At 36.5% G+C, this 25,278-nt stretch overlaps 2 protein-coding genes across 2 annotated transcripts; one reads left to right on the top strand and one right to left on the bottom strand.

Annotated features, from left to right (window-relative positions):
• The first annotated feature begins 71 nt into the window (after positions 1-71).
• Positions 72-5,681, top strand: unc-119 (unc-119 lipid binding chaperone). The gene is made up of 3 exons (XM_074092177.1): positions 72-641; positions 2,204-2,376; positions 2,792-5,681. The coding sequence occupies exons 1-3, from the start codon at positions 289-291 to the stop codon at positions 2,908-2,910; spliced, it is 645 nt and encodes a 214-aa protein (XP_073948278.1). The 5' UTR covers positions 72-288; the 3' UTR covers positions 2,911-5,681.
• A 2,839-nt stretch (positions 5,682-8,520) lies between these two features.
• Positions 8,521-23,367, bottom strand: LOC141431143 (uncharacterized). The gene is made up of 6 exons (XM_074092176.1): positions 23,264-23,367; positions 18,603-18,698; positions 16,272-16,355; positions 15,205-15,403; positions 13,602-13,749; positions 8,521-13,253 (listed from the first exon to the last, which is right to left on the bottom strand). The coding sequence occupies exons 4-6, from the start codon at positions 15,238-15,240 to the stop codon at positions 12,775-12,777; spliced, it is 663 nt and encodes a 220-aa protein (XP_073948277.1). The 5' UTR covers positions 15,241-15,403; positions 16,272-16,355; positions 18,603-18,698; positions 23,264-23,367; the 3' UTR covers positions 8,521-12,774.
• Between the last annotated feature and the right edge of the window lie 1,911 nt (positions 23,368-25,278).

Raw genomic sequence — 25,278 nt, 5'->3', positions numbered from 1 at the left:
ATCGAACCCTCAGAGACAATGCGATTATTTTTTCTATGAAGACAACCGGCCGGGCCGGGTGGTTTGGTTTGGTTGGTTGTCTGTCTTGTCACACACACACACACAGTTTGTTGGGCAAGCAAACAATTTTATTTTTTAACTCGCGCAATGAACCTTTTGTTTCGATTGTTGATCTGATTCCAAAGAAAATGCACTGACTCATTCTACACGTTAAAATTATAATTAAATTACTACTTGTGCCTATACTTTTTGATTTCAAGCTTTAATTAAAGGAAATTAGATCTCAAAATGAGTTTGGTAGGAAAAAAGTGCGAATCAATATCTCTATTGGAATCGAGTAAAGACGACGCAATACCTAGCGGTATTACTCCGGAGGAAGTGTTGAGGCTGGATAGGATTACCGACACATATCTATGCAGCCCTGAGGCTAATGTATACGATATAGATTTTACACGGTTCAAGATTCGAGATTTGGAGACTGGGACGGTGTTGTTTGAGATCGCTAAGCCGCCGACTGACTTCGGTGTGGACAGTGAGGGCGCCGAGGACGCACCTGAGGAGCCGCTCGACCCGAATGCCGGAAGATTCGTGCGGTACCAGTTCACGCCGCAGTTCTTAAAGCTGAAAACTGTTGGAGCTACGTAAGACGTCATTATAGTTTGTTTTCTAATAACGAGACTGAATTTGTATATTAAAAGTTGTAATATAAATTAAGTTCAGATACTATTTTTATAAGATACAGAGCAAACAAGCAGGTGTGCTACCTGATGGAAAGCTTTCACTTCTGTCCATGGACACTTAACAAAAGAATTAGCCTCCTTGAGGAAAGAGCTGAGTTGTAAGATCTGAGGCCATATTGCCTAATGTTTCTGATGCTCGCAATTGCAATCAAATGAAAGTTTTTGTATGCAAACTTTGTCATTTAATTGCGTTTGCAAGTCTCAGAAATGTTAGGCAATACCTCTGGTAATATTTGTGATGCATGCAATATGTTTTCATGAGAACTATAAACTTTAATGGACTGTTGTTGTTAAAGTGGTGAGGGTGGATACTATGATGTACTCTATCATGTTGTAACATATTTGTTTAATTTAGTTATTGAAATGATAAATATAATACAGTGTAATTGTTTAGTACGACTTCGCATTTAACAACCAACCGTTTTTAGCAACATATAACTAACACTTAGATTAAGTCAAACTAACAACATATGTGTCTAAGAAACATAAAATAAATAGATTTAATTTTTTAATATGCATATGTTTGGTTTTAATATGAGCCACCATAAAACTACATCTGTTTGTTTAGTACGGCGTCTGGTTAGTGCAACGTAATATCACCGGGCCCTTGGCCGTTGTTATAACCAGATTCTACTGTATTTGATGTAATAGACAGGCCTGGGTAATTTCATTGTGCAGGTAACCTTGTCCCAAATAAAAAAAAAGCTGTTTCAATTCACACTATCCATTTTCTGCTGTTATTCTTATTATGGCAAATGATTTTCAGTCAGCTATATATGGCAGATAATTTATGGTTTATTGGAATCAAAATACTTAGTAATATTTCAAAATATCACAAAACATGACTTATCACACTAAAACACTGGTGTTGCAGATGTTTATGGGCGGTGGTAACATTGTGAGGAAACCTGCACAAACCTGCGAAGCAATTCAATGGTGCGTGTGAAGTTCCCAATCCGCACTGGGCCCGCGTGGGAACTATGGCCCAAGCCCTCTTGTTCTGAGAGGAGGCCTGTGCCCAGCAGTGGGACGTATATAGGCTGGGATGATGATGATGATGGGCGGTGGTGATCTCTTACCATCAGGAGACCCACTTGCTTGTTTGTCATCCAGTAGGTAAAAAAAAAAAACACAAGTAATATTTACCTTGATGTTTCAACCACATTACAGTGGCCGTGGTCATGAGTAGACTGAAGTATAATAATAAGAAGTGTAATGTGGTTGAAATGTCGAGTTAAATATCACACATGTGTTTTAGCATGATAAGTCCTGTTTTTTGTTATTTCGACCATGAGTGAAAATCACAAAAGTTTTAAAACATTGTATGTAATATTTGTAATATAATAATGCATGGGAACAGAGTGGTAGCTCCATACAAATAGTAACAGTGTGTTCTGTACCAAATGTAATAATGACCCACCTGCAAAAGCGTTTAAATTGATTAACATAAGATCTGTTTTTAGTGTGGAGTTTACAGTTGGAGCACGCCCGGTCAACCACTTCAGGATGATTGAAAAGCACTTCTTCCGGGACACTTTGCTCAAAACCTTTGACTTTGAGTTTGGATTCTGCATTCCATTTTCCAGGAACACTTGCGAACACATATATGAGTTTCCAACATTGCCGCCAGATCTGAGTATGAACTATTTTCACTATACATGTTGTTTTGTTTTTTAGTTAATTACCTAAAGTGACCTAAACCTTTCAAGATAGAAATGATGTTTTTCACAAAAACTACGGTGGGTGGATCAACAATTTCTTGTGGTTATTCTGTCCTGTCAGCAAGGGGACAAAAGTACTACTTTAATAGAGGAAATGTTGTGTCACATTATACTTACTTACACGTTTATTAGATGACTAATTATAGGAGGTGCTTAAAACTGCCACAAAAATGCATGTTTGGCGAATTTTAATCCTTTAAACTTACGGTTTAAAGAGTGACCCAGGAGACCGTAACTATAGCAACAAGTGTGAAGTAAAAGTTGATAGACCCACTACTTAAATTTGTGTTGCAACTAAGGTTTTTAATTTATTACTTGTCTCTATTACAGTTGAGGAGATGATTGTTACCCCATTTGAAACATGCTCGGACAGCTTTTACTTCGTGGACAACCAGCTGGTTATGCACAATAAGGCAGACTATGCATACAACGGAGGTATGAATGACTAATTCTCTCTCCGCAACAAAAACCCACTCTTTTCCATTATAAATTCTTCAATTGGCACTAAAAATTTTTGAAAGGGCATGGTTCTTACATCTAAGACATATTATTTGCAATTTGCAAAAATTCCAGTATTTAATACAAGGAATGTTTTTCCATACACCAGGTGTAAAATTGATCTCAAAAGTAATGTGACATTTATTTATTTATTAAAATATTATTGTGATCTAAAAACTGAATAAAAGATATCTCAATCATTTCACTATGATGTGTTCAATAGTAATGATTTAAAAAACGAAATTGTATACAAAACTAACATAACAATCCTCAAGTTCATAAGGATTGCGAGTAGTTATTTCCTAATTATGAACATGTGTACATGAAATATATTAATAGGAATCAAATTCGCAATAAATGTTTGGAAATATTTTATTTGGTACTACAGCATTTGTTGTAAATTTTAAATTAGTCACTATGGCACCCAATGTTTGATGTTCACCAAGTTTTTGTATTTTAGTTATGTATAAGAGTGATATCGATGTAAGCCTTGTGACTTTATTCTGGTTCTCATGATGGTTTATTAGAAATTTGAGCAGTTTGCTAAGCATTATGCACTTCAAAAAAAAATATATACTTTCATCACTGACATTCTGACACACATAGCTATAGCTTGACAAGTTCGTATGTATGTGACACTTTGGACAATCCTGTTGCAGTCAGCATTTGCCGCACTTATAAAAAAAAAACTCAATAAAGGCAGCAGAGGCTCCCTGAGACAGGTCACATACGAACATGTCTAGGTATACTTACTAAACTTAATTTGCTCGTTGCGCTTTAGTTGTATTTATTTGACCCCTGGCAGCTGCTTTCTCAACCATGGTTTTTTTTTTATAATGTATTGGAGTTGCCAGAGTAAAGTTACAGTAAAATTATTCTGTTCCTCTAAATTAAGTAACAATGTTTTGCAATCGAATTATAAAAGGAAATGATTATCAGTTTTAAGCCTGTTTTGACAGATTTGTAACAGAAGTCGAGCGAATTGTTACATATACAAATCAAAATTAAACTAAATTAGAGTGTAATTAATTAATTTAGATATTATAACCGAAAAGAAAAAATATTTGAACGTTTTGGTTATTAGGCTTAACGCACTGGCGAGTGGCCACCAGCGTGGTAGCAATCGACAGTATTGGTGACTACAACATGTCAACAGTGTGTCATACCCCTAAGAAGCGTGTTGGCACACTACAGCGACGGTTGTTTATGAAACGTGCCATGCTAGTGGGCATGCATAGTCTCATTCTTTTCAATACAATCCCTACTAATATTATAAATGTGAAAGTAACTCTGTCTGTCTGTTACGCTTTCACGTCGAAACCACTGAACCGATTTTGATGAAATTTGGTATATAGATATTTTGAACCCCAAGGATCAACATAGGATACCTTTTATTCCGGTAGAGGGCGCCACCGCGCGATAACCTAGATCCGCGCAGACGAAGTCGCGAGCCTAAGCTAGTGATATATACAATATATTATTTTTGCCTGACACGTGCCTATTACGGTCATGATATGATACGGTGTGGTGGGTAGAGACCTTAATAGCTTTAATTGACGAATTCAACTACGTGTTCAAGTGCATATTATGCTGCAGGCTAGGACCTGTGAATTGGAGGTATCGTAAGCGACACTAAGCAAACAATCAAAAGGCACAGCTAGCAGCAGAAGTGGATAAGCGGTTACGGTACTCAAAATGAGTGATTAGATCATTTTTAACACCACAATTGGTCTACTAGAATTATTCGATTTGATTAAAACTTGCAAGTTGATACCAAATTTATTGCAACATTGACTTTATTTAAGAGAAATAGAATAACATAGTACTTATAGATGTTAAAAAATGTGTGCTTATCCAAAAACATCTAGTCATTATTTGTAAGATTGTATTTAACTTACCGAAATTCTAAACGGAACGAGAAGGCAAACAATAATGTTAACAACTACAGGGATTGGGAAATAGAAAGGGTAATTTATATTAAACAGATTATGTGTATGTAATCACTTGTTGTCAAGTGTACCATGTACCCCATGTAAAATAAACTGATTGGGTATTTAAATATAATTATTAAATTAAAAATAAATACACGGATCACTCACGTATCAGTAGTCGAGGTATGTCCGACGTGTTTAGAACCAGACTGCTAGAGCACCGGCGCGCAATTCGCAGTTGGATTCCCGTTTGAACTGATCTTGACAAAGAACCAGGGATCGGTCCGAAACATGTCAGGCATACTTCGACTACTAAAGCCGCTTTTACGTTTATTTGTCGTGTTGTGTCGTGACGCAGCAGAACTGTATCGGTTTCATACATTTTCTATGGTTGCGTTGTACCTTTTCTGTCAAACTTAAAACCTAAAATTGCTAAAAGTGGCTCAGAAGTGGTAACGTTTCGTGTGCTCTGCCTACCCCATTTGGAAATACAGGCGTGATGTGTGTGCGTGTGTGTGTGTGTGTGTGTGTGTGTGTGTGTGTGTGTGTGTGTGTGTGTGTGTGTGTGTGTGCGTTCATATTTATCTGATGCAGTGTGTTGTGAATGCGGCTTGAACTTGAGCCGTGTATTTTGTTTTAATACTTATGTCTGTGTCTCACGGTAGTTTTAAATCAAAGAAAGGTACTTAAATATTTGAGAGTGGTGATTGTACTAGATTATATTTAGGTTTCACTTGGCTACCCATCCGTCATTTTGTTGTTCGTCGATGAATAAAGGTCAGTTAACTTTTTATTGTTTGTTATTCTGTCCCGTTGTCCAAGAGACAACAGTGCCAGAGTTTCTTAAGAAAAGAGTCATCCAGGGGACGTAACCGTGGCAATGAGGTACAAGAAAAAGTTGATCGACCCATAAGTAAAGTTAGTTCAATATCGTCTTTTAGTTCCATATTTATTAATATCTGGGAAAAATACTGAGCCCTAAATAACTGACTAATAGAGTCGTGATTTTTTTGCTAATAAGTATACATAATTATTAATGAAGAGTTACTACAACATGTTAAAAAATTGTGTTGAAAACTATATATTTGCTAGCCAAAGGTAGTAAGCACTTGTACTTTTAACAGAACTTTTTAGGATACATAGTGCTTGCGTCAAGTTATGTTGAACTCCTCGTGTGGCCCAATGTGCAATAGAATGTACACAATAATGTTCAATGCGGAGTTAGGAGTCTATGACAATTTACAATGTCAGTAATTTTTTTTTAGTTTTCACATTATGTTTTAAACCTGGCAGTTTCACTTTCGGTCATTTTAAATTATCTCAAACAATAGTTCATTTCGTAATTTTTTTTCAAATATATTTATATTGTGGGCTTCAGGAGGTTATCAATCGGTTATTTCTAATTAACGCAGATACATGTATTTTACGATTAATTTGTTGTTTTATTTAATAATTATTTAATGCATTTCGTATATCATTAAATGCTTGTAACTCGTAAATTCGTATCGTATAATACATACTCGAAAACCGCTTATTAATACTAATATTATAAATGCGAAAGTGTCTGTGTTTGTATGTTTGTCCGTCTTTCACGTCGGAATGGAGCGACTGATTGACGTGATTTTTGGCATAGAGATAGTTTATGGGTCAGAGAGTGACATAGTACTTTTTATCCCGGAAAAATGCACATTTTCCAAGGGAACAGCGCGCGATAACCGAATTCCACGCGGGCAAAAGCTAGTAATAATCTATTTTCATGCCGTCCAAAAAACTTGTAATAAGTACTCTTGCTTTAAATATTAAATAAATACGATCTTAATGTGTTCACTATTTGAGATTTTTAATTTGATATAGTCTGAATATCATAATTAACAGAGACTATCTTGGCTACGAAGATAATTTATTATTATCAAAGTTAATTTGATTGTTCTAGCAAATTGTATTGTAAAAGTTGATAAAAGTAAAGTAAGGCGCACATTATCAAAAATGTTCTAACGTAATCGGAAAAAACAATCAGAAGCGCCTACGGATACGTGAAGCAGGCAGCCAAATGCAAAAGGGCTATACTCCATTTACTTTAACATATGAAACTTAACGGTAAATTTTGCACACGTTTTTAAATGAAACAACGAAACTATTTAAAATTGTGTTAACTTCTATAATAAAAACATAATAAATACCGCTAATAAATGTACATGTAGGTATTTTTAGTCTATTTGTGTTCGAAATACCGAGAAACGTGTGTTACAATTTGACTGTTAATTCAAACTTAAATTAAACGGAGTATATACCTACAGGAGAGGAATTTGTGGAATAATTGCGCAGTATCGTAATAAATAGTGATAGTACCTCAAAAACTTAGCATACGTTCACATTTTCAAATTAAATTCAACTGCCGTATTTCGGAGTTGGTACATCTATTCCACTTTTGTTGTATCTAAAATGAAGATCCCTGGTTTTCTTTTTATTTACTTTGCGGAATATTCGCAGAGTACAGTACCTATCTACTTTTAACGCTCTAGAATGGTGCAAGGGCATCTTGGAACGACTTTTATGAGCTTTAAAACTACTTATGACCAGTAGAAAAGACTGGCTAACTATTTAATTATACATAAACCATAAAAAGTTTAGGTAAATCTGTTTGTGTTATAGCTAGTCTCGATAATTAATTACGCTCGCTGTTTTCGGTGTAGGCTTTTAGCTTTTACGTTCATTATAATCTTACTGTTCTTGCAGGAGAATAGTAATGTTAGAACCCTTGTCGAAATAATCTAAAAATCGATAAGATTACATGTGAAAAATACCTAAAGACGGAAAGATAATTTCAACACAGGATATTCGGTATAAAAAAATGTAAAGATGGGATTTATTATTTCAATGCTATTTAAAGTAAGAATATATTTATCATATTTGTACAATGTCACTGACGTCACCACACTAGTTTTGTCAATGAAAATAAAACGTTTGAAAATATTTGTTGTATTTCATAATATCTAAATCATACCCTGCCCACAAATCAAAGACCGGTCTATAAAACGCGACGCCACGCCACGTTGCCCGACGAATGTTTCTATCTGCACCTGACCATATCATAAATATATGGGACAACGTTAGTTCTCTGAGTAGTCTGTGTATGGGACTGATGAACGGGATGACGAAGGTTAACTGGAGGAAATACCTTTATTGCTATTTGTACATCTGTTTTTTATTATTTATGTTAAAATAGGCTTATAATATATAGATAGGTACATACACACAAAGTTACAAAATACAAAAAATCAAATGGAAGTGTGAAGGCGACAAGGCAGTGGTGTAAATATTCCGGTTGTCCTAGAAACTTGAAATTTGTATTGTATTGTATTGTAAAACTCTTTATTGTACATAAAAACATGAAAATAACATAACACAGGATAATAAGATGTACAAAGGCGAACTTATCCCTTAAATTTAGTGTGAAGGCAGTTCTTGTAGCACACCTAATATAAGTAGTACAGGAAAAATGGCATATTGTTTTCAACAAACACCCTTCATATCTCGCAAAATATTGATCCTATAAGAAGGTATGGGTACGGTCTCATTCGATTCAGCTTAAAAAAATACATAGAAAAGACACTTCACTCACTCGCTTAGTTTGTAAAATTCGCATTTTTTAAACGTTGGCCCCTGCTCTCATATCCCCTGGGAGAGGGTAGGACGCCTAAATTTTGGTAAGACTCGGCAGATCCTCATTTCTAGTGCCAAGATAAAAGTTATAAACAAACTGTTATTTTATTTATTTAGTATTATTTTACCTGTGCTAATAAGAAAAATGGTCCCACGCTGCGTACATTTTGCTAAGGAGAGGGGCTCTGCTAACACGCTAGATCCCCATAGATAATTAATTAATTACCTATAAATATGTACGGAACCCTCGGTGCGCGTTTATATGCTTCAAATATACTTTTATACGCGTAACAGGGATTTTTCAAATCGCTAAACAAATCATTATCTGATTTTGTCATTTCACTAAACAGGTTTAGGTTTTTGATCAAATGACTTTTTTCTAGGGAAATGATAAAATGAATTCCCCATTTTAACATCCTGCGTGATTTGATCGTACTTATGCCTTAAGAGATTTGTTCAAATTTCTGATTTGGCCATTTCCCTGCAACATATACTACTTCTCTCTAGGAATAGGCAAATTAAAATTTGTATTTGTAAGGATACAAACGTAACTGTATTGGTATGTATATAAATTTCGAAAGGTATTTATGGGAGTGCTTTCAGTAGGTACAAAAAAAATGCATTCTTTTTCATAATCACTTCGTCTAATAATAACAAATACTTAATAAATAATCAATCATTACATTATAGTTGGGGAATAATAAATGGCCCTACTGGGCCAGACCCATATGACACGTATTTTTAAGGTCATAGAGACGTCAAAGACCCCTATTGTACATCAACTTTAGTAATAAAATAAAACTAATACCTATGTATTTTTGTAACACCAGTAGACATAGCAAAATATACACTCAGCGGTACAAAATTTAGATGTAACGTTTGCGTTATGATGCGAGCTTGAATTATTGAACACTGTCCCTGTTTTGTTCTTAATTCCTCTACATCTCGGACATGTCCAGCAACAATTTTCCTTATGAAACGGTTTGTGGTTGAAATTTTATATTGAGTGATATTCACAAAATTTTACTTACCTCATTTAATTTTAATGACCAAAAATGAATTCACAACCTTTTGTCCACCCAAATCACGGTATCACAGTAATTTTGTATTATACATTAATACGTTATAGGTTTGATTTTTGTCACAATGTCGCGATGAAATTTCAAAACGTCAGAGCATCAGAGCCAAAAAAGTTGCGGACGCTAGGTGCCGCTGATGTCGTGCACAGAGCCAATAACAACTACTAACAATCTTTGCCTAAACCAATCCGGTCTGGAAGTGATGAGGCAAACACATGTTCAACCTCTATTATTAGTAATTCGTTTTAAGTTTTGTGTAGAGGCATTACGATATCATCCATACTAATATTATATGCTGCTCTATTTTATAATAAACCTAACAATTATAGTACTAGGAACAATGATAGTACCGGGCCTACCTTATTCTAATAATGTAATAATATATGCCTATATAGGTACATATTTTTGTAGAAGGGTTTTGTATTGGGCAAAGTTGTCTAACGATTTAATTTTTGAGCACAAGTTAGTGTAATCAAGGAAAAGAAAAGATAGGTAAACAGAATATTAAGACAGCATACAGTGAAAGTGAAGCGTAAACTATACTAGGTACTTAATTAAGGACTAAATTATTGGTAGGCAATTAGACAGGTCCTAAGAAATGAAAATCATGAACCTGCTAATTGGGAAAAATATTTAAAAACTATCTAAAATATATTTTTACCAACAGAAATCAGTATTCAATTAGCCACGAGCGAAATCACGAGAGAAATGTTTTGAACGACTCGTTTATGCCAGTTACCAATAGCAGAGGTGTTGCAATCGTCGGAATTGATGTGTATTGTATAGGACTTTTCCAAATAATTGGATTAATTTAAATTGTTGGTTTATGTTGCCAAAGAGGCTATAGTTAACAAATTACCCTGGTATAGTTATCACACCTTAAAATAGTTAAAGGGCATACTTACGCCTTTTGAAGATTGAAAAATAGTATGAGCAGCGGTAACTGCACGCGACGCATGCGACGGATTTTAACTGCAACCGCGCCCGCAGGCGTGCGCCCGCGCCAGCTAGCGTAAACCCTAAGCAAAGTCCCCTAAGGCCAGGCCACTTTAACTTACAGAATAATAGGTATATTAGGTACTTGAACACTTGACAGATGGGAGTGCCTTCAGCCAATTTTCAACTTTGACGTCATACAAATAAAGCCATTTTTTTAGTATACCGCTACCCACGGTTACAGATTATGTAAAAACTATTTTATTTGTATGACGTCAAAGTTGAAAATTGACTGAAGGCACGCTAATCTGTCAAGTGTTAACTCCAAGTAATCGTACTGTACTTACTAACTATCTACGTGTACCCAAGTACCTACTAATTTAAAATTTACACTTCAGACATTTTGAAGCCTATTCGCTTAATAATACCTACTTAACCGATACGGGCTCTGATATATAGGGGAGACTGCTTCGATTACACACTTTTTAAAGTGTTAAACATTGCTATTCATGCATATGCTATAGGTAGCAAGCAAGCATTTAGAGGATAATTCGATCTGGCTTGCTAGGTATATTTTCAGTTACGGTAATATTTAAATTGTCTAGCAATAGCTATTTCATACTGGCCATAGTAGTAGCCATACTGCCTTCCCATGCAATAGTTAGAAGATTAAATAAAGGCGTAGCAAGTCACAAATACCTACTCGTAGCATAATATTATCATTCAGTTGCGCCATGCATAACATCCTAATGCAAAACTCCATTTTCTGCTGCTAAAAGATTCCTGTCTAATCTTATATTGCGGCAGCATAATCGTACTTAGTAACAGATCTCATTAAATCATGAATAAGATTTACTTATCATCAAGAAACACCGCTTGCACCGAACCTCGAGTGAATGAAACATCCAGAATGTATATTGAACAGCATAAGCCTATACTTCATTTATGTTAACATTTGAAACTGAACGGTAAATTTTGCACACGTTTTTAAATGAAACAAAGAAACTATTTAAAATTGTGTTAACTTCTATAATAAGAACATAATAAATACCGCAAATAAATGTACATGTAGGTATTTTTAGTCCATTTGTATTCGAAATTTGAGTATTTATCTAGCTAAACACTCAAAGTGTTCGAAATACCGAGAAACGTGTTGTAAAATTTGACCGTTAATTCAAACCTTAAATTAAACGGAGTATAGGATCATTAGTCTCGGTGTATAAACTTTCAGACATTTACATTCTGTAAAGCGATACTTTCTTAATAAACTATTTTTATACTGTAAAGTATTGAATGTTGTTTGTTAGTACTTTCGCAGTAGGTATAGAGACAGTTATGGATCAAGTAGGGTACATCACATACTTATCCGTTATATTTCTTTCCTCAACAATTTACATCATATATCTAAATCTGGATCGAACCGGCACCTACTTGACATCAGGAAAAATATTTTTCCATGCGCGTACGGGATGATACGCTTTTACATATTAACAATTCTCTGTAAGCAGAGTTAATTGTTGTCTTACAAAACTACTTTATAAAAAGAATACCACAAAATAAAGTTAGTTTATAAACTTTAATTTGGTGTGATCCCGTGGGCCACCTTTCATAATAATTCAAATATAAACCCTTCAAACTCAACAATTATTCATTATTAGGTATAACGCTCGTGACACACCGCGACTAACTTTGTTACTAATGAACACAGTTATTTAGGTACAGCCGAGGGCAAAAATATATGTACTTATACATCGGCCTTATGTTTAGAGAGATAAACTTGTATGTATAGATGTTTTGACGTCTTGGTAACGTACCTACATTATATTTATGCCCTTGACTGTAGGTACCAAGTTAACAACTAAGTTCGTTACAAACGTATCACGGATCAAGTAATTAGTTTCACAATAAAGATAATGTCACAAATTAAAATGGAATTATTTAACGAAAGCACTTAGTAATAACACAACAATAAATAGGTGGCTATTTAATCATAGACACAATAAATAGTTACTTTTTCTTGGGTCATTTGCGGTTACGAATTAAATAATGACTGTCGATTTATCATTTGGAAAATATTAGGTCTTAGTAAACAGCACTATCAAATTCAAGTATTTTAGTATGTATTATCATTAGTCTTAAACTTATGAGGAGGCAAACTTGCAAGGCGACGTATGTGACTAGGTCAGTCTATACGCAGCATAACAAATTAATTCTCTAAATTAGTAGGTTTCAAGTCGTCATTGCGTTTCCGCGGGCGATTTCCTCCAGTCTTCGTAATAAATAACTTGAACGTAAGAGCGCCTTCGTTCACAAAACTCGTCGCAAAACCGATAGGGAGCGCAGTACAGTTTTTATCAGTAAATATTTCTTTTAAAGGAGTACTCATGGCATGACAGTTAATTACATGCTGATACTTTCTGCGAGGCTGACTCTTATTATATACATGGAACTCATATGACCATTTTGAGGAGCTCACTGTAGTCCCTAGTAATTGCACAGCCATATAAACCATGTGATCAATCTCAGAGACCTTGAGATGTAATAAAAAGTTGTACGGACCGTTCTTGATGAGGTATAGTTTTTGGATATACGCGGATAATAAAATGAACATTTCTTTATCTAGTTCGGCACCACGCTGTTCCTTGTGGCAGGAGTCAAAATGAGATGCAAGGTCTTCAATTTTGCCTGGAAAATACACAATATAATTATCATCAGACGTCTAAAAGTGCAGTCTAAGCTCAAAATTGGCTGAACCTCCTAAAACTTTGTCGCGATAAACAAAACCTGGGACGAATATATGTTATATATTAATCACAGTGACAAACTTAGTTATTTTTGAGCTTGACGCTATAAGGTGAAAAGTAATTTATTGAAATAAATTTAATGCGAATATAAAGCGGTATATAGTTATCCATGCCGTAATCGGCAACGGCGACCCTAGCTACATAATTTACGAGCCTGAGCTCTAATGTGGCTGGCGGAAAAATATGGTAATAACCACTCGTGTAAATCACTTTTTGTAGGGAAACTTACATCGAGAAGAGCATTTTCCTAAGAATTTACCCATGGGGCAGTCTATTACTCCAAAGGGGCACTCTTTGAGGTGTTTCTCCATACCGTGGACGTTAAAACGCAGGGTGCATTTTTCATTTTCACATTTAGAGAGTTGATTTTGGCCGTGCTAAAACAAAAGGTACATTATTAGCAACATATTTATGTGCATAGTGTGGTCGCAAACAGTTTTCATCAGACTCATAATAAGGGTAGGACAAGGAGTCAGGACTAGGGTTTCCAGATACATGCATTTAATTTCCGGGACAATAACAGAGGGTTAGAAATTGGGCCGGTAGTTAAATATCAATACAAGCACAAAACCTTATTTTCTTCAAATTGACAGAATCGTTACAATTGGTCGTTTTTAAAAAGTGAGCCCAGATTTTGTAATTTGGCAAGTCTTTTGGAAGGACCTCCAAAATCAACAGTTCTCAGGCATGTGCATTCTGAATACAGGCCGGCAATGTTAACCGCAGCTTCAATTTTTTATATGGAAGGCAATACTGCTCTCGTAGTCGAAATCCGGGACATTAAAGTGTAATTCCTGGACACGGGACAAGACACGTAATTCCGGGACAATCCCGGATGTCCCGGCCATCTGGCAACCCTAGTCAGGACACATTTCATTGCGAAGTAGATGATCGTATTTTTTTTAACAAATTTGGGGGTTATTCGTGACACTAGAAGGCAGCGTTACCCTAGTTTTAGCAGGGCTCAGTGGCATAATAAAGTAAAAGCAAGTAAATAGTATTAGCGATATTGTATGGAAATTTACTAATAATATTTGCTTGTAATTTATCATGCAATTGGGCCCAGGTGCTATTATAATACGACAACTATATGTTCTTAGATTAAGATAAAATTTAAATTAAGATGTATAAATTCTTAGTTAAGTAATGTTAGTGGACGTTTTGGTGTAGGTAGACTGTAAGTCGATAAGAAAAATTAACAATAAAGAAATAAGGGTACAACAGTCAAGATCATATAAATCAAATAAATGTCTATACAGCCTTAACGCCAAACATATGCATACTTCGTTTTTTTTAGCATTAGAAAGAAGGTAAGGGATTTTTTTCTAATGCTAAAAAACGAAGTAAGTATAGTATACAATTACATCGACATTAGTAAACCAAGTGGCATAAAGGTGTAAGTACGTGCAGATATTTTTGACGTCTTGGTAACGTTCATATACTTATGTGTTTTTGACCTTGACTAAATATTTTTGATGCGTTGTTTATGTTAATGCACTCAACTGTTCATTCTAGATCAGTAACGTGTTTCCCAAATAGTGGTTCACAACCCAATAGTTATTTTTTGTTTTCATTTACTCCAATTTCTTTTATTTGTACCACTGATACGACTGCCATTAAAGGAGCCAAGAAATCAGCTCCTAAGACCAAGATCATTCCTGCAAGCATCCAACGTGACGCTGCTGTTTCTGTTCGACGCTAATATTTTTGAGTCGCGGGAAATACAGGGTCACGTGATCAGATTTGTCGCTGGAAACGAATACGAAACGACGGGCTGTTCCCGCTGTTCTAGGTTATAATTTTGAAATTAGCACATTTTTACTTCAACTTACCTCGGCTACGAAAGCTTCCAGCGCTATATTCCTCATCCCAGTAATGGGTGCACCGCAGCGACCATTCTCCGAGCCACATGTCCTGTTGTTTTCTTTACAATCCTTGCACGTTCCGTGACCTTTCTCGCAGATGTAAATCGTCAGACCCAATCGTTGGGTACATGTTGGGCAATTGTACCTAGGGTCGAGAGCACGGGCTCTGCAAAAAAAAGTTAGAAGTCGAAAGTAAAAAAAAGTTATTATCACAAAACATAATCTATAGATCTATCTGTCTAATCTAATACCTTAAACGAGCAAATAATACATTATATACCTAATCAGAATCTCGGAAACGGCTCCAACGATTTCGATAAAATTTGGTAAGTATGTAGGAATCTAGCTTGGTCTTATCTCTGGGAAAACCCTTATTAACGAATTAAAATTAGTTTTTGGAGTCTTTTTGTATTTTTTATTTCGGTCATCCCGTGAAATCCATATCGAAAATACAAACTATCTTTTTTCTGGTTCATCTGTGCATCCATGTTTGTTTGTTTGTATTGTAGTTTCAAAGTTCAATATCTCAAAAACGGTTGACCCGATTTTGATGAAACATTGGTAGCTATATCCAGCGCAAAAAACTCGTTTTCACATAGAAACCGCATCGAAATTGGACTAAAACTGCTATGGTACAGACAGAGAGCATGACATTCATCTTCATCATCCCAGCCCATATATACGTCCCACTACTGGGCACAGGCCTCCTCTCACAATGAGGGCTTGATAGTTCCTACGCGGCGCGGGCCCAGTGCGGATCGGGAACTTCACACACACCATTGAATTGCTTCGCAAGTTTGTTCAAGTTTCCTTTACCGTAAAGCTTGTGGTAAACAATGTAATTTCGCACATGAATTTCGAAAAACTCAAAGTGCGAACCTGGGACAAACCCACATCCTCGCTTGAGAGGTCATAGATTAAATTAAAATAATTAGGCCACCATGGCTCCCCTACCTAGATAAATATAATTAAGTATTGATCCATAGAAAAATTGGTAGCAAAAGAAAATTGTTTTAAATATTGCTATGACTCACCTAGATACAGATCTTGCCCTTGGGTTTTTCTTGGGTAAAACAGAATGCGGCACATCTGATGGGCCTGGGTTGCTGGGTCCGCACCTTTACAACAAACATTAATAAGATAGATGCAAACATTCTGTGTGCAGTGTTTTTTTAAAACTAATTTGTTTGTGGCCATAACTGGGTAGTTTCCTTGGTAAAAAATATTTTAATTAGTCCGTCAGTTAGATTATCAGGAAATCGATGGGTCCTATATGTATATGCATACTTAAGGGCCAGTGATTTTTTCAATTTTGAGTTTTGTGCGTTATATGCTTTGTTATATGTATCTATAAACTATATATATATATATATATATATATATTTAGATAGATAGTGGATTAAAAAACATTGTTGTTCAATTATTTTTCGAGTTATCATTGAAGTAAAATGGCCGAACTAGATGCAATTTTAACGTAAAAGGGCTAAACGTATGTCTTATACTTTTACGCGGTAAATCCCTGGTGTTTTTTTTTTCAGAATCTGTGGGCATAACTGCCATTTAGGTACCTACTTGTATGTACGTCAAGCGGAACGCCGCTACCCAAATGCTACATCGTAATGTGATTATATTACTTTTTTTATTTTACAAAGTACCACATAGATCTTCTTACTGTCTTTCTGAACACAAGTGTATCTCCCGGAAATTCACGTAGGTATATGGGCGTATGTGCAATAACTTTTAATGAAAAAATATTTTATTAAAATTGATTCGTTGTGGTTGAAGGACAGAGTACTATTAGCTAGTGTGCCAAATTTTAGAAGTCTCGGATACACCATGTTTGAGTTACGATTTTACACTTATACCCTTGTACGTAGGACCCATCGAAATATTGGACACGAATTATTTTTTTTCTGTTGTAAATAGATGATGATGCGCTTCATCAAGCGCGTCTAAGATCCCGAGTGGTGGCTCTGACATCAGGCCGTGCATTATCTATTCTGTGGCCGTGCTAAAAAGTGTACCACGGTGCCACTAAGTGTAGCACTAATTTTAAGTGAAATAAGTGAATTTACGTGATCAAAGTGAAAAACAAGGACTTCTAAAATAAAGACTTGGCTTAAAGGACTTGTTACCAAGCCACACACAATCTAAAAAAAAGTGTAGCACGGCGTGTCGTCGCGCTGAACTTTAACTGGCTATAATATGTTCATAATTATTTGTTTAATTGATAAATGAAAAAATACGTGTCCAATATTTTCTGATAATCTAACTGAATGACTAACTAGATTTAAGTATTAGTAAACTAGCCCATTATTGTCAGATGAAATCCATAGAATATGTCAGTATCAAATTATACTTAAAGCTTGAAACACACAGAGAGCGGTGGCGGGGAGGTAGGTACGGCGCGGCGCGAAGGCGGTATAGTCTGTCAAAAAAGAGAAGAAATTAAAAAGTGGCAACACTGTAGTGTCCTCCCTTTTTGGTTTGACAGGGTTTGAAAGGGCTGACACTACAGTGTTGCCACTTTTTAATTTCTTCTCTTTTTTGACAGACTATAAGTACCGGTTGTAATATTCGAGCTATAAAGCGGTACCTGTTTTAATATAGATGTAATAGTAACATGAAAGAGGGTACACAGAATACCGCGCGGAAAATGAGCGTGGCGCGGTATTCTGTATGCCCTTGCCCTCTTTCACGTTTGCTCGAATATTACCTACAAACGGCACCGACTCCGCGCCGCTCCGCCTCCGGCGTCAGTGTGTTTCTAGCTTTATAACTACAGTGTGTACCGGCAGCCAGGTTTTATTTTTTGACCAGGCTTCTGTACTGTATGTACTATCTCTTCACTATACAAAGTACAGTCAAGTGCAAAGATATCGACACGGCCAAAGTTGCAAAAATATGTATAATTATACGACTTTATGCACATTAAGGTCGTGTATACATATTTTTGCAACTTTGGCCGTGTCGATCGATGTCTTTGCACTTGACTGTACCTACTTAATTAACATTGACAAGTAAGTACCTAAGTGTAAATTAAATGACAGCCGACAGATTTACTTTGCTGTATATTGCTGGCAATTATAATTTTGTAAGAAAGTTAACAAAGTCTGAAGTTTATTAATTAATGTCATGGTTATGTCACAGAAATACGTAAGTATTCAACCTCCCTTAAAAAAGCCTGGCTGGCGGTAACACACTGTACCTAGGTATATTAGAGGAAGTTAAGTTCACATTTGTTTATTATTCAAATACATGGTCAGCAAAGATTAATAAATTACGAGTAGGTACCTACGTTAACGTGGAAACAACGGCGTGTGCATCAGTGGCGTGTGCCAATCTGATTTCGTATAGGGACTTGCCTTGGTTGCGGAGACGTTGGTGCGCTATAAGCGGGTGCAGCTTCAGGCAACTGTGTTACGTCGGCCGCGGGAGGGGCGGAAGGATTACTGCTGTACCTTGAAAAAAAGAATGTTATTTTTTCACATTTAAAAAAAAAAAACCCATATTTTTTTCTAAATTCGTTTTTGGGGCTCCGGAGCCAAAATGGCAAAAACGGAAACCTTATAGTTTCGCCATGTCTGTCTATCTGTCTGTCCGTCCGTCCGCGGCTTTGCTCAGGGACTATCAATCAATGCTAGAAAGCTGTAATTTTGCACGGATATATATGTAAACTATGCCGACAAAATGGTACAATAAAAAATAAAAAATATTTTTTTTTTAGGATACCTAAATCGTCTATTTTTACAGACGTATAGTGGGGGTGATTTTTTCTCTCATCCAACCCAATCTGGGTTTTTTAAAACCACTAGGGGTTTGCTAAGACGATTTTCCGATTCATTGATTTTTTTGCGAAATATTCAACTTTAAAGTGCAAATTTTCATTAAAATCGAGCGTCCCCCCCTCTAAAATCTAAACCGGTGGGTGGTAAAATTTGAAAAAAATCAGGATGGTAGTAAGTACTTCTATCAAAATTTCAAGGAAAACTATAACGGCTAAGTTTGCTTGAGAATTATTAGTAGTTTTACTCTTAAATAGCAGCCTAAGGTATATAACATACCTAAACTTGGAAGATTCCGTATAAAATACGAAATCCTTAAAAATATTACTTTTTTTTTATTCGACTGGATGACAAACGAGCATGTGGGTCTCCTGATGGTTAAGAGATCACCACCGCCCATAAACATCTGCAACACCAAGGGGTATTGCAGATGCGTTGCCCACCTAGAGGCCAAAGATGGGATACCTCAAGTGCCAGTAATTTCACCGGCTGTCTTACTCTCCACGCCGAAACACAACAGTGCAAGCACTGCTGCTTCACGGCAGGATTAGCGAGCAAGATGGTGGTAGCAATCCGGGCGGACCTTGCACAAGGTCCTACCACCTGCAACATACTTACTTATATACTTAATACGCTCTTGGCCCGTTTTTTTTCTAAATGAATCTTTCTTTCCAAAAGATCAAATTAGTATTAGTTTAGTAACTGATTGTATTAAAATGCTAAATTTGATTGTTTCTTTGACAATAATATAAATAGACGCGATCCGCCTAGAGAGAAATTTCTCTTTTGTGGTGTCCCCTCCCCACGCTATACCAGGTACGAATAGGCAGGGCAGGAGATCCCCCTTTGTAAATAAATGTGTGTGTATTCTAAATATTTTTTAAACATATATCAAGAAAAAGATAGTTAGTTTCAATTAAGACTTAAAAATATTATTTTTCTGCTCCTGTACTTTTATTTGACAATTAAAGGTCCACGAACGCGAATACAATGATATCCATGATACTTACCTACCATACACAAGGCATTCAATCCTTATTATCCGGATAATTACTGGGTATAGATATGTATTATATATATGACTGGTGCACAGTAGCTATAACACGCAGCTGATTGTAATTAGAATCTATTTTTTATTATCTCTCCTGTTCGGAAACTTTAATTTTCATGGGCGGCTATCTGCCGGGTGGAAAATTGCGTTTTAATCTCTAGAGTGGAAAGTATTTTTTTTTTTAATTTTTCGTTTAGCCACGGAGTCGCATGGCCATCTAGATGCACGTCGCGACCAAGGAGCTTAACACTGGAAGTTGAATGCCGAACATCCGTTTGAGACAAGAAATTTGATCTTTGTTACATCACGAACATATTGCATCTCTTTCTTTAGTTAGGTTAAGAAAGAGATGGAAGTCATTCGTGAAATGTGAAAGAAAGAGATGGAATATATAAAACCATACTTATATCTATATACTTATAATATTATAAATGCGAAAGTGTGTTTGTATGTTTGTGTGTTTGTCCGTCTTTCACGTCGTAACGGAGCGACGGATCGACGTGATTTTTGGCACAGATATAGTTTATGGGCCCGAGAGTGACATAGGCTACTTTTTATCCCGGAAAAATGCACAGTTCCCGAGGGAACAGCGCGCGATTACCGAATACAACGCGGGCGGAGCCGCGGGAAAAGCTAGTCCTACTAATATTATAAATGTGAAAGTTTGTGAGTGAGTGAGTGAGTATGTTTGATACTTTTTCACGCTTAAACGGCTGGACGGATTTGGATGAAATTTGGCGGAAAGTTAGTTTATAACCTGGATTAAAACATAGGATATTTTTTATCCCGATATTCCCACGGGATAGGGATAAAATCTCGAAATAAAAATCGCTAGGCTTAGAGTCATGAAATTTGGTATGTAGGTAGTTGGACGTCTGGAATAAAACATAGGTGACTTTTTGACCCGATATTCCCACGGGATACCTAGGGATAAAATCTTGAAATAACAACCGCTGGGCTTTGAGCCATGAAATTTAGTATGTAGGTAGCTGGACCTCTGGAATAACACATAGGCTACTTTTTATTCCGATATTCCCACGGGATAGGGATAAAATCTCGAAATAACAACCGCTGGGTTTAGAGTCATGAAATTTGGTATGTAGGTAGTTGAATGTCTGAAATAACACATAGGCAACTTTTTGGTTCGATATTCCCACGGGATACCTAGGGATAAAATCTTGAAATAACAACCGCTGGGCTTAGAGCCATGAAATTTAGTGTGTAGGTAGCTGGACCTCTGGAATAACACATAGGCTACTATTTATTCCGATATTCCCACGGGATAGGGATAAAATCTCGAAATAATAACCGCTGGGCTTAGAGTCATGAAATTTGGTATGTAGGTAACTGGACATCTGGAATAACACTTAAGTGACTTTTTGACCCAATATTCTTACGGGATAACTAGGGATAAAATCTCGAAATAACAACCACTGGGCTTAGAGCCATGAAATTTGGTATGTAGATATGCTGGACTTCTGGAATACCACATAGGCTACTTTTTATTCCGATATTCCCACGGGATAGGGATAAAATCTCGAAATAACAACCGCTGGGCTTAGAGGCATGAAATTTGGTATGTAGGTAGTCGGACGTCTGGAATAACACATACGCTACTTTTTATCCCGATATTTCCAGGGGATAGTTTTGTAACTAAGGGACACCATAAATCCGTGTATTATTGTTATTATTATTTTGTATTTTTTTTCTTTAATTGTATACTTACTGTAGTTTTTAAGTATTTTATTTGTACTTATTTTATTTAAAAAAATGACTGCCAAGCTTCTTGCGGCGCATTATTCTTGGCAATGATGGTCTTTTCGAAAGTGCTGGTATTTAAAAAAAATACTTGTAAAAGTGCCCATTGCGGCCTATTTACTGAATAAATGATATGAATTTGAATTTGGATAGGGAAAAATTTTGATATTTTAGCACTGGGTTTAGAGTCTTGAATTTTGTACAGTTATTCATAACACAACCTCAATGAAGGCCACGATATAAATTTTGGAAATTTCCAGGGGAATTTTGTAAAATCCCGAAAATTTCAATTGAGAAAGAAAGAAAGAAGACATTTATTCACTTACACAGAAGACACACATATACAGCAAAATTAACACAAATAAAATAAAAAATTACAGAAAAACACATGAAAACATTAAATAACACACAATGTTGTGTGTCCCCGCGAAAGTGAAACGGTCGCTGACTCAGCATTATGCTGAAGCGTTAAACGCCTGCAGCGCTGATTTTCTGCCAGAACCGTCTGTGACTCACGGAACGATACACAAATATAATAAATAAACCACTTATCTATACATACACAAATAAACTTAAGAGAAAAAATAATAATAATAACTATAACAAACCAAGAAATAAATAAATTACAACGAACAATAATTAAAAGAAAGAAGAAAAAATGGATTGTTTAAAAACATCAGGCGCCGGCCTGATATCAATGTGGTTGGCATGTCAAAGTGCTGGATAGGGAAAGGATTTTTGGAGCGTCAACAAGTAATCCTTCAGCTTGCGCTTGAAGGTATACCCACTACACGCTCCTTGGATAGGGGGAGGAATATCATTCCAGCACTTGGACGCCGCAAACTTAAAACTTCCGCGGAATGCTGCAGTCCGGTGCTTGGGCACAAGAGCCATTGCGCTCCTGCGCTCACTCCTCGACCAAACAATTTTACTGTGGAGGTACAATGGGGTCCTGTAGCGTCTCACACCAAACAGCAGGGTAGCGAGGTGCATGCGCCTGCGTGCAGACATGTTCAACAAGTTAGCGGCGTTCAGGTACGGAGTGATGTGGCAGCGGGGAGGGACACGGAAACAAAAACGAGCGCATGCGTTCTGCACCCGCTGTAAAAGCCTCTTAGAACGACCAACAATGCAGCCGTCATAAACAACATCACAATAGTTTAATCTGGACAATATAAGCGATTCACAAAGGTCAACACGCAAATCGACACTAAGGTAATCGAGTATATTGTACAGAACTTTGAGACGGTAGAAGCCGTTACTCACAACTTTTAAAATGTGGTTCTCAAAGCTCAGCTTGCCGTCCATAAGGAGGCCAAGGTTGTTAGCTTCTACCACCCGTTCTATTGGATCACCCATAACGGCAACATTCCCGGTAGCCAGAGCATCAATAGCATTCTGAATTTGATGTCTCGATCCAAATACTATGTACTTCGATTTGCCGGGATTGAGGACCAAACAGTTGCTCTCTGACCAAGCAGAAACACGATCGAGGTCTGCATTGATGGCGTTTACAGCTATGGACGTTTCTGACGGCGCGCAGAGACGTACAGTTGAAGATCGTCCGCGTAAAGATGGTATCACTGCTCTTTATACTGTTGACAATATCAGAACTGTACAATATAAACAGAAGAGGACCAGTATCGAACCCTGCGGCACCCGTGTCACAGGGCAAAGAGAGGACCGCAGAGGACTACCATCCAGCCCACGCAATACGATGGTCTGCGCACGGTCAGTCAGATACTGTTAAACCATTTTATCGTCGTTACATCAAATCCATAATACGACATCTTAGATAATAGCAAGGGAATGCTAATGCAACTATAATAACTATGCAATTGCAACTACCAGACCGAATAGTTTCGCGTGCGAACCGCGGGTAAACCTAGTAAGTAATAAAGGTCAAACTTCTTCGTTCGGCGTTCAACCTCCAGTTTTGTGTATGAGCTTTTTGGTCGTGACCAACTCGATTTTTTTTTATAGTCGGCCGTGGCATAAGTGGCCAGGTCGAAAGGTACCGTTGGAGGTTGGATATAAGTAAATTCAATTTGTAGTATTTTACTTTCCTCACAGTAGAAATGAAAAGTAGTGTCTAACTCGAGTGAATTACCCATTTCCCCTCGAACTATTGGGGCTCTCACTTCGTTCGAGCGTCAGAAATATCTCGGGTGAAATGGGTCACTTTCCACCCTTGGTTATCAATCTACTATTGTACAATTTAACAATGCCTCCTTGCCTGACCTGAGCACGTCAAATTTCGATTATTAGAATTTGAAATGTCAATTAGGAAAAGTTGACATTTGCTTTGACGTATGTCCTAAACTTAGGATGTTGGGCCTTAGGAGGATAGTATTAGGTACATATATTATCAAATTAAATTACCTTTGTTGGTACCGGCTTATGACGACTAATCGTCGTCGATTCTTGCGTTCAATCTATTAACTCCATTAGTAACATGGTCAAGATTGGGATACAATCTCTGTGTATTAGCTTGTCTGATATTGGTATCCAAGTCTCTACTCGTGGTATCCTCGCTATACGGGGTACGAGCTCGTTCCAAGCTGAAAATGGCATCAGATAATAGTAAACACTAAAAGAAAAAAGCAAGTGTTTGTGATCTAGAACTCTGTTATTTAATTTTTAGTAAATTAAAGTTCAACAGTCGGGCATTCAAAATTGTGTCATTTCCCATTCCAGAGCAGTTAAGCTCAAAAATATCCTTACCCCTTTAGTACTTTGTTGCGGTCATTAATTTAACCTCGTAATAGTAAGACTCACTCTAATTTTAATTATTAGAAATTGAAATTTAACACCAATTAGTAAAAGTTTACATTTGCTTTGACGTATGTTCTACATTTAAGACGTTGGGGCCTAACGAGAATATCTCAAACCGTTCCAGAATTTAAGTAGTTACCTACGAGCTTTACTGTACTTTTTAAATCTTCCATTAGACTATCGGAAGTGTGATCGTCGCTAACAACGGCCCGAACTTTTCTGACGCTCGCGATCGCAGTCAAATTACAGTTTTTTTGGGACTATATTTTCTGTCACTTAAATTTAGATTTTTTCACTAAACTGCGATACCCTTATTATTATATCTATCCCTAAGAAATATATTGGTCATCAAATTAACCAATCTGTCTCTAAGTATGAGTCACAGATTAATGTAAACCTGTATCCTAAATTTAAAATCAGCTTAAGGTATAAAATATACCTAAACTTGGAAGATTCAGTACCTACACAATACGAAATCCTTAGAAAATATTATTTTGATTTTTTCTTAATGGCTACGGACCTATCCTGGGCGTGTACGAACGCTCTTGGCCGGGTTTTTTTTGTGAAATCTGTAATTTCATTGCGATTTAGAAACGTTAGGCAATACTACGGCCTCCTGCTCGAATAGTATCGTTCACAGACATATGTTCATGTAGTAGAAATAGAATCCGG

Source organism: Choristoneura fumiferana, chromosome 9 (assembly GCF_025370935.1).
Source record: "Choristoneura fumiferana chromosome 9, NRCan_CFum_1, whole genome shotgun sequence".
NCBI classification, from domain to species: Eukaryota; Metazoa; Arthropoda; class Insecta; order Lepidoptera; family Tortricidae; genus Choristoneura; species Choristoneura fumiferana.
The sequence above is the reverse complement of the archived record's forward strand: the minus strand, read 5'-3'. Positions and strand labels throughout refer to the sequence as shown.